We start from the raw sequence: 10,004 nt of genomic DNA, 5'->3' as shown, positions 1-10,004 counted from the left end.
AACTTTTTTGAATAATTGTAACCTTTTCGATAACTAACAATAAATATTTTTTATATTACTATTTATTATCTATAAATAGAGGAATTTTTTTTCATTTTAAAACAATAAAAATTTTGAACCTCTTCTTCTTCATAGTGAAATATTTATGTACTTTGCTTCTTTTAAAAGTTTCACTAACACCATGTTACAGATCCTGGTATATATATTTTTATAGTCATTTATTTATACTTATGTTATTAAATATAAATGATAAGATGTAATAATTTTTATTTTCTCTTACATAATTAATAATTATTATTATATAATTTTGTATAAAAGATGATATAGCATTTTAATTTTAATGACCGATAAATTTTAATTTATTATTTTATAGGCAATTTCCTAGTTGATAATGAAAAGAGCACTTCACACTCTACAAAGACCTACAGCTACATATGGAAACATCGGAATCAGTTAAACTTGAATATTTATTTTCTAATTCAGAACTTGCTAGTTGCCAATTAATTTGACTCTTTACTTCAAATATAAGAAATCATAATTAAACAATACAAAGCCTATTTTCTTGGTGAATAGAGTAATAATTACACTATTTTATAATATATGAAAGTTGATTTCATTGAGTTACACATGAGTTTCTACAAGTTCTCACTACCTCCATTTGGGAAAAAGAAACTTCATTATTAAGGGAACACCAAAATATAATTTCGACCCGGATATATTTTACAAAAATATTATATTATAATATTGAAAATTAATACTCCTCTATCCCAATTATGTAACACATCTGTTTTACCTGAGTTAAACTATTTAAGTTTAATAAAAATTTGCGTGAATTTTTTTATTTTTTCAAATAAAATTTATATATTTGTAAATTACGTAAAAAGTATTATAAGTCACAATAATTAACAATTCAAAATATTTAAAATATATAAAAAATTATAATAAAAAATAAATTTATTTAAATCTCGAAATCTAAAATATGCAACATATATGAAGACAGAGAGTAATATATACACGTAGATATTGACTAAGACTGGGCAACGGAACGGGACGTACCGGTACCGTTCTGGTTTGTTCCGGTTCGTCCCGTTTCGGTTGCCTACGGGACGGGACGGGATAGTCTAAACCGGTACACGGAACGGGACGGAACCGTAGTTTCGTACCGGTGTACCGATACCAGTTCATCCCGGTTCATTCCGGTTCCGGTCCGGTCCGATTTATTTAATATATATTAATTTTTTTATATTTTATATTTTATAATTTATATTTACATTTTTTATAAATTATATTTTAAAATTTAAATTTTTTCAAATTCCCCGCCCCTGCAGCCTGCAGACTGCAGTCTGCATAAAGCAGCACTGCAGCTGCAGTGCAGGCAGCACCCCTCCCCCCGCCCCCTACCCTTTTCCCGAGAACAGATTTAAAGTTTAAACGGAAAAATTAAAACGGCTAGTTTTTTGTTGTATAAATTAGAGTTGTGTGTAAAAATTTTATAATTACAAGTTTACAACTTACAAATATAAGTCTGAGTATTTGAGAGAATATATATTTCCAAATTACATTCATATTTATAACTTATATCATTTGGTCATTTGGTGTATTTCGGAGGAGGAATCTTCTTCAAATTTCAAGTTTCGACATCAATATTTTAATTTTCATTATAATCGTTTGTTCTTATACAAACGTTTGGTAACTTCGTTCCACTCTCTAATCTTATATTTATTTTTTGTATTTATTATTTAACTTGTAAGTTGGTCTTGTTTTATTATTGTTCTTGTTAAGTTTCGTATTTTATAATTTATAATTTTATATCATGGAGTCTTCTAAAAAAAAGTGGAAGTAAAAAAGGTCTAGTAGAATCAGTAAAAAATTAGTTAAAAAAACTAACAAAGGTGCTGGTTCGTCTAAATCTAAAATTCCTCTTGTTAGAATAAATACAGATGAATTTACGCATGGGAATGAAGCTAGTTTTTCCCGTTCCGGTCCTATAAATATTAATTCAGATAGTCCGACTCCCCATGAACTCTATGAAAGACATTATGATATTAATCAAGAAAATGAAGAAGTGGAAACGGATGAACAATTAAATTTAGATGAAGAAGTAGATTTAGATGATACACCGACTAGCCCCGCCGCCGACCTCAATACAGTCAATAGTATAAGTATTGAAGCTCCACCTCCGGTTGAAACTACCCGTCCCCCTATTATTCCAACTAGAGGTAAGACCAAGGTACAACGTTCTTTAAAATCACATGTGTGGAAATTTTGTTATTTGAATGAAGAAAAAACTTTTAGTATATGTAATCTTTGTAAACAACATTTTAAATATACATATGGTGGGACGGGAGGTTCAACGGGGGGATTAAAAAAACATTTGATTAACAAGCATAGTAAAAAGTGATTTGCATATATGTCTTCTCTTGAAGTTGTCGGAAATTGTAATGTTGAAGAATCGGTTAGAGGATCAAATATGGTTCAAAGTGAGTTAAATACTTCGAACCCAAGTGGTCCTCTTACACATCGAACCTATAACAAGGATCGTGATCGTGAAAACTTTGCTAAAATGGTTGTTGTTTGTGGTTTACCTTTTAGTTTTGGAGAACATCCGGGTTTTATTGCTTATATTCGTGAAACATATAATCCTAGTTTTCAAGGTTTATCAAGAAGCATGGTAAAAAGAGATATTTTCGAATTTCAAGAAAAACATTGTCAATATTTACGTGCCTATTTTGAACTAATGGATTGTAGAGTTGCTATTACTACTGATATGGGTCGTAGTCCTAATGGTTTTGATTATTTAACTGTTACTGAGTATTGGATCGATTATAATTGGAATTTACAAAAAAGAATTATTGGTTATAAAATTTGTCAAAAGAAAAAAACCGAAATTTATATTGCTACTACTGTGTTGGAAATTTTAGATTTTTTTGGTCTTTGTGATAAAGTCGTTAGTATTACTTTAGATAATGCCTCTGCTAATTTAAATGCTATTAATTTACTAGAACCTAGACTTTGTCCTATTAGTAAATATGCTTTTCATGTTAGATGTGCCGCGCATATATTAAATTTGGTTGTTAGTGACGGTGTGAAATTATTTGAAAATAGTTGTGATAAAATTGATAATGCTTGTTTTTACATTTTTCATATGAATAGTAGTAGTAGAATTAATCAATTTAAAGAACTTTGTAATGCATTTAAACTTCCGTTTAGAAAAGTTCCGAAGCATGTAAAAACTAGATGGAATTCCTTTTATGATATGCTTGAAGTTGCTTATGCATATAGGCAACCTATTACTACGCTATTTAATAATCATAATGCTTATCCTGAATTTAAAATTAATGATAGTGATTGGGATGAAGTAAATGAACTTAGAATATTTTTGAAATCATTTTATGATGCTACTAAAATTTTTTTTGAAATATATTATCCTACTATTTCTGAAATTTTAATACACATATGTGAGATTTCATCTATTTTTTCTGAATATAAAACAAATACTTTATTCACCTCCGCTATTGAAGTTATGATTACAAAATTTAAAAAATATGTTTTCCTATTCCTCAAATTTATTTAACTACACTTCTTTTCAACCCCGAATATAAAAAATATGGTGCAAAAGCTTTAGTTGAATGCATTTATCAGAATTTAGATATTCAACCTGAAGAAGAACCTGATTTGGTAACATGTCAAAATAGTATAAAATACTTTGCAAAAGAAATGTATGATAAATATTCATTCTTAGATAATGTTGAAAATCCTCAAACGTCTACGAATCAAGTAGGTGCTCATGGGCGAGTGAAACATAAACTTGGCCTTGACTCTTCTAATAAATGTGAATTTGTTTAATATCTTGAACAGGGTACAAATGATATTACAAACGATAATGGTATACCGGAACTATTGAACTGGTGGAGAAATCTTGGAGCTCAATATCCAAAACTTAGTAGGATGGTGAAGGATGTGCTTGCAATTCAAGGATCATCAGTAGCTTCGGAGGCAGCTTTCAGCGCGGCAAGATTTCAAATTGGAGACCACAGATATTCGTTAGCACAAGACAACCTGGAGATATCAGTGTTATTTAGAGACTGGATAAATGTTGAGCGTAGAAATCAAGGACTTCCAAAGTTAGATAGTCAATTTGAACTTTTCATAGATTCAGCTATTGGATGTGGTAGTGATGATGACATCGAAATTCAAGATCGTCAACGAGCTTTACCAAGACCAGAAGTTGATCACAATCAATCCCTAGCTGAGTTAGAAAGAGGATTTACGGGACTATACAACTATTAGTATTACATTCGAGACATAGTTGAAACAAAACCCTTCCTAGAAGGTGGCTGCGTAAGCTATGTACTCTACTAATAGTTGTAAATTGAAATTGTAATTTGTTACAAATTTAAATAAATTAAATTGATATTTTTTAATTTTTTTAATTTTTTTATCCTTATTTTAATTTACTTTTTTAAAATTACAAATTTTATTTATTTAATATTTACAAGATACAAGTTATAAATATAACTTATAAAATAAATATTAATGAATATAAGTAATAACTTATAAAGTATAAACTTCAAAAGATTTAAATTTTGAAAACTTTATTAGATGACTTGCAAACTTAACAATAATAAAAAAAATTAATAAAATATCTTTAAAATAAACTTAAGTTAAAAATTATAGTATAAATTTAAAAACTATTAATTTATACTTAAAAAATAAAAAAAAATTATATTTTCGTAATTTAAAAAATATCGTCCCGTTAATCTCGTCCCGTTCCATCCCGGTCCGTTCCGGTTCTGTCCCGGTATATAGTGGAACGGGACGGAACCGATGAACCATCCCGGTAATTCCGGTCCGGTTCATCCCGGTACCGGTCAAAATTTCGGTCAACGGATTCCGGTCCGGTCCGATACCGGTTCATTCCGGTCCAGTGATCCGGTTCCGGTCCGTTGACCAGACTATTGACTTAGCACCCAAACTTAGAAAACAATTCTAAATTAAATATGAAGATATTCAAGATTCTAAATCTTGTGGTGCTAATCACACTAGGCATTTATTACATGCGTTGACCATATGAATCCTTACTGATCATGTTGCTCGATTTATAACAAACTAGCATACAGAGAATTCAATGTTAATCAGACACAGAAACCTCAATGGATTCAACTCAAAATCCCAAATTTCTTACATCTTATTTGTTCTTTGCTTTCCTTCTTGCATCCTCAAATCTCTTGACATTTTTCATTTCTACATCTTTTGACTCCTCTTGTACATTTAACCAACAAACAAATACTCCTTCCACTGTTTTGGCTAAGCCAACACCTAAATATGAAGCTATTCAAGAATCTTCTGATAACACACAAACTGATGAAAATCTTCCATCTGAGTTCCTAGCTTTCACATCACCACAAAAACTCCCGCGTGGATTCAACAAAAACTTCAATTCTGATGAAATCATGCCTCCGATTGGACGTCCATGTACTCTGTTTCGAGATTTACTTGATCGTTACATGTCGTATAATGTCAATGGTTCTTGCCCTGATGATGAACTTTTAGCACAAAAGTTGCTTCTTAAAGGTTGTGAGCCACTTCCTCGACGTAGATGTCATCCAGCTGCTCCACAAGAATATGTTGAGCCTTATCCTTTTCCTGAGAGTCAATGGAGAACACCATCGGATTTTTCTGTTGTATGGACTGCGTTTACTTGCAAAAATTATGATTGTCTGGTCAATCGTGCTAGGAATCAGAGAGCATTTGATGATTGCAAAGATTGTTTTGATCTCAATGGCAGAGAGAGAAGGCGTTGGACAGCAAAAAATGGTGCTGGTCTTGACTTCTCTATCGATGAAGTGTTAGCAGTAAAGAAGGCTGGAACAATTAGAATTGGGCTCGATATTGGAGGTGGTGTGGCTACATTTGCTGTAAGAATGAGAGAAAGGAATGTAACGATTCTAACGACTTCAATGAACCTTAACGGTCCGTTTAATAGTTTTATAGCTTCAAGAGGAGTCATACCTTTGTATGTTAGTATCTCTCAAAGACTTCCCTTTTTCGACAACACGTTGGATATTGTACACTCAATGCATGTGTTGAGTAACTGGATACCAGAAACACTTCTCCACTTCTTGCTTTTCGATATTTATAGGGTGTTAAGGCCTGGTGGTCTGTTTTGGCTTGACCATTTCTTCTGTGTTGGCGATCAATTTGAGAAAGTGTATGCACCACTTATCGAGAGTATTGGTTTCAACAAGGTGAAGTGGATCGTGGGAAGAAAGTTTGATAGAGGTCCCGAGCTAAACGAGATGTACCTTTCAGCATTGCTGATGAAGCCATTGAAGAATTCTTGGTGACGATATTATTTTTTCTTTTTTACTTTGATCAGATTTGGAAAAAACTTATAACTTGCACCTGCATCTGCATCTGTTGAAAATTGCACTAATCGAATGACAAAAAAATGCATTTTTCTTTTTAGAGAGATCAGTCTCTAGTATTACATTATCCTCTTTGTCTGATGATAAATCTCAGTAATAAACATCATGTTGCATTGATAACTATCACTACTTGTAATGCACAAATTTCTGATGGCCTTTTCATTGAAAATCGTTGAAATTGTACTCTTCTTACTGCCTTTTCATTGGAAACCTGTCGAAATTGTACGCCTTACAACTTTTTTCCAATGAAAAGGCAGTAAAATGACCCTTTGGAAATCTCCCAGTATTCAAGACTTCTTGAGGACTCGATTAGATTGAATCATACGAGTAACTCGGATGAAAAAATCCTAGCAATAGAGGAACAACAGGAAGAAATTCAAGCAACTCGAAAACAAGAAAACTTGAGTGTGTACAAGAGTGAGTTCATAACTCTCTCAATGTTTAGTGTAAAGAGAAATTATATGCCTCCTAATTGTCAAGTATTTATAAATTTAGACCATATTGTTAAATATACAGGCCCTATCGGCTACCATTCAGCCAAACATCAATACCCCTTATTGTTTTGAGCTGTGGACCTAAAGTTGTTATTCTGAAAATAAAGACAATACCACAAGCCTAGACCTAAAGTTGTTATTCTGATATATGCTTAGTGACAGGCCCTAATGCTAGCTTCTGACTAATCTATCGGAAATTAACAATGCTGTACACCAGCCTACCAGTTGATCTCAGAAGATTTCCGTCAAGTGTATACAAAACAATATTAAACAAGTTGTAAATTTCCTTCAAGTCAAGCACAAGTAGTAGAAAGACAACACTACATGAAGTGTCACATGGTATTGCCTTCTAAAATCTTTGACAAGCACTTAGAATTTTAGCTGAAAAAAAATACCACTTGAAAACTAGACAACTATATCCTGAATCCCCAAGGTCCCATATTAAACAGCAGCACATGATCCTGTCTAGCATACTTATTCAAACTCAACTCTAGCCTCAATTATTAATAATCTGATTGCATGAGGCATTTTCATCATCAAGCAGATAGCTCTAAATCAAATCTTTTTAAAGATCATCAAAAAAATTTCTTTCCTATATTTCGAAGAAAATGAATATGATCAGTGCTAAGAAACTCATCAAGATGGCAAGGAAATGGCAGAAGTTTGCAGCTAAACAGAGGAAGAGAAGTTCTTTTCCAAGGTCTAATTCCAATGATTTAGAGAGTTGTAGCACATCATCTACTATAGTTTCTAAAGGAAATTTTGTGGTATATAAACCTGATCAAAAGCAATTTGTGGTTCCGTTAGCTTATCTTCAACACGAGGTAATTAGACAACTATTGCACATGTCTGAACAAGAGTTTGGACTTCCATGTGATGGCCCTATTACATTACCATGTGATGCCTTATTCATGAACTACATCGTATCACTCATCGAAAGAGGTGTAGGTGCTGATCTTTAGAGTGCTTTGCTCGTATCTGTTGATTCTAGCCAATGTGGATCAGCTTTATATGTTCAAGAACAAAGAAACCTGCAATTACTAGTTTGTTAAGCTAAATGTGATAAGTTTTGTAGTGGATACTCAACAAGTGTACAGAATTTTTTAAAAAAATGTATTAATCAAAAACTCCATATACTTGACTCCAACTTGTTCTATTCCATGATTATTTTGGAAAATTTTATTTACTTTTTCATTGTCTTTTTAATGGTCTTGCACCAGAAATATCTATATCTAGCTTGTCGATTTCTCAGTTAGTTGTTAAGGTGATATTACAAAAGAAAGTTATGCCAAAAGTTTCATTAGATCATTTTGCCAAATTAGATAAAAGTGAATTTTGCTCCATTATTGACTTCAGTGCAAAAGCATGCACCGGGTTTGTGCTGTTGGATTATGGGTCTTTTTTCCCTTCCTATGTGGATAAATAAAAGTCCAATTTGGACCAATCCACTTTTTCCAATAGGCCCATTCTTATGAGGCAAATATAAGCCTATTTAGGTCTTATTTTCAAAGACACAGAGTTTTTTTCAGCAGCCAAAAAGAGAGAAAAAGAGCAGTTTTTCGCAGTCAAAATTTAGCCCTAACAACCAACTTCAAATTGCGATTCCCGCTTCGTTTCTTGTCCGATTGAGCTGATTTTTGGACAGCATATTATCTTCATCACAATCTTTGATTAGGAACTGACAGAGTTGGATTTGGTGGTCTGCAGCTTCAGTTTTGCTGTTGTGAACAGTAGCTGCGAAATTGATGATTTTTCTCCTTTAATTCTCTAGATTTGGTGTAATCTTATTTTGTTGTTGCTCGTTGTTTGGCACTTGTTTTGTGGACAATTTTGGAGAACAATATTGTAACTCTTGGTGATTATAGTGGAGTTTTTGGTCCCGTGGTTTTTTACTCTTCACATCGAAGGGTTTTTCACGTAAATCTCGGTGTCTTGTGTGATTGGTTTATTATTGCCTTGTTATATTTGTTTGGTTGAATTACTTGCTGCCTTACTATCATATTGCTTGTGGTTTTTTGTCTTCTCTTGGTTCAAATCGAGAAGGGAAAGTATAGACTTGGGTATTCTTCTGTTGTTTTCCTGTCAGACATTCTTTGTTAGTGTCTTGTCTTTCCCATCAAAGTAATATCAGAGCATTGGTTATTGTTGATTATCGTTTAGAATGATGGATGCAAATATGAGCAAAATGGTGTGTTTAACTGGTAGTAACTATCATATTTGGAAAGACAAGGTGAAAGATCTTCTATTTGTCAAGAAGATGCATTTACCCGTGTTTGCTTCTAATAAGCCTCAGCCTTTGAATGATGAAGAATGAGAATTTGAGCATCTACAGGTTTGTGGCTATATTAGACAATGGGTTGAAGATAATGTTATAAATCATATTGTGAATGAGACACATGCCAAAAGTTTGTGGGACAAGCTCGAGACACTTTATGCTTCGAAGACTGGTAACAACAAGTTGTTCCTATTGAAACAATTAATGAATATTAGGTTTAAAGAGGGTACTCCTATTTCTGATCATATTAATGATTTTCAGGGCGTTCTTGACCAGCTGTCCGGAATGGGTGTAAAGTTGGATGATGAGATACAGGGACTTTGGCTTCTTAATACTCTGCTAGACTCTTGGGAGACTCTTAGAGTTTCTTTGACTAATTCTGCTCCCAGTGGTGTTGTAACCATGTAATATACTAAGAATGGTATCTTGAATGAAGAAATGAGAAGAAGATCTCAAGTCTCATCTTCTTCAGCTTCACACTCCGATGTTTTGGTTACTGAAGATAGGGGGAGAAACAAGTCCAGAGGTCAGAATGATAGAGGTAAAAGTATAAGCAAGTCAAAGTCTAAATACAAGAATATTACATGTGACTATTGCCACAAGAATGGGCATATCATGAAATATTGTTACAAGCACAAGAGAGATATGAGACAACAAAAGAGAGAAGGCGATAATGAAAATCGTGTTGTTGTTGTTGCTAATAATGATCTTCTTGTTTCTTGTGATGCAAATGCCATTAATCTTGTTCGTGATGAGTCTAGCTGGTTTGTGGATTCTGGTGCTACTTCTCATGTCACGGCAAAGAAG

The 10,004-nt window shown here is 32.9% G+C and overlaps 2 protein-coding genes across 2 annotated transcripts; both read left to right on the top strand.

Moving 5' to 3' along the window:
- Positions 1-5,024: 5,024 nt before the first annotated feature.
- Positions 5,025-6,548, top strand: LOC101263945 (probable methyltransferase At1g29790). Its single transcript, XM_004248660.5, has one exon. The coding sequence runs from the start codon at positions 5,154-5,156 to the stop codon at positions 6,345-6,347; it is 1,194 nt and encodes a 397-aa protein (XP_004248708.1). The 5' UTR covers positions 5,025-5,153; the 3' UTR covers positions 6,348-6,548.
- Positions 6,549-7,530: 982 nt separating this feature from the next.
- LOC112940079 (auxin-responsive protein SAUR68-like) lies at positions 7,531-9,605 on the top strand. Its single transcript, XM_069289989.1, has 2 exons — positions 7,531-7,746; positions 9,459-9,605. The coding sequence occupies exons 1-2, from the start codon at positions 7,531-7,533 to the stop codon at positions 9,603-9,605; spliced, it is 363 nt and encodes a 120-aa protein (XP_069146090.1).
- Positions 9,606-10,004: the final 399 nt, after the last annotated feature.

Source organism: Solanum lycopersicum, chromosome 10, assembly GCF_036512215.1.
Source record: "Solanum lycopersicum chromosome 10, SLM_r2.1".
In the NCBI taxonomy this organism is placed as follows: domain Eukaryota; kingdom Viridiplantae; phylum Streptophyta; class Magnoliopsida; order Solanales; family Solanaceae; genus Solanum; species Solanum lycopersicum.
The sequence above is the reverse complement of the archived record's forward strand: the minus strand, read 5'-3'. Positions and strand labels throughout refer to the sequence as shown.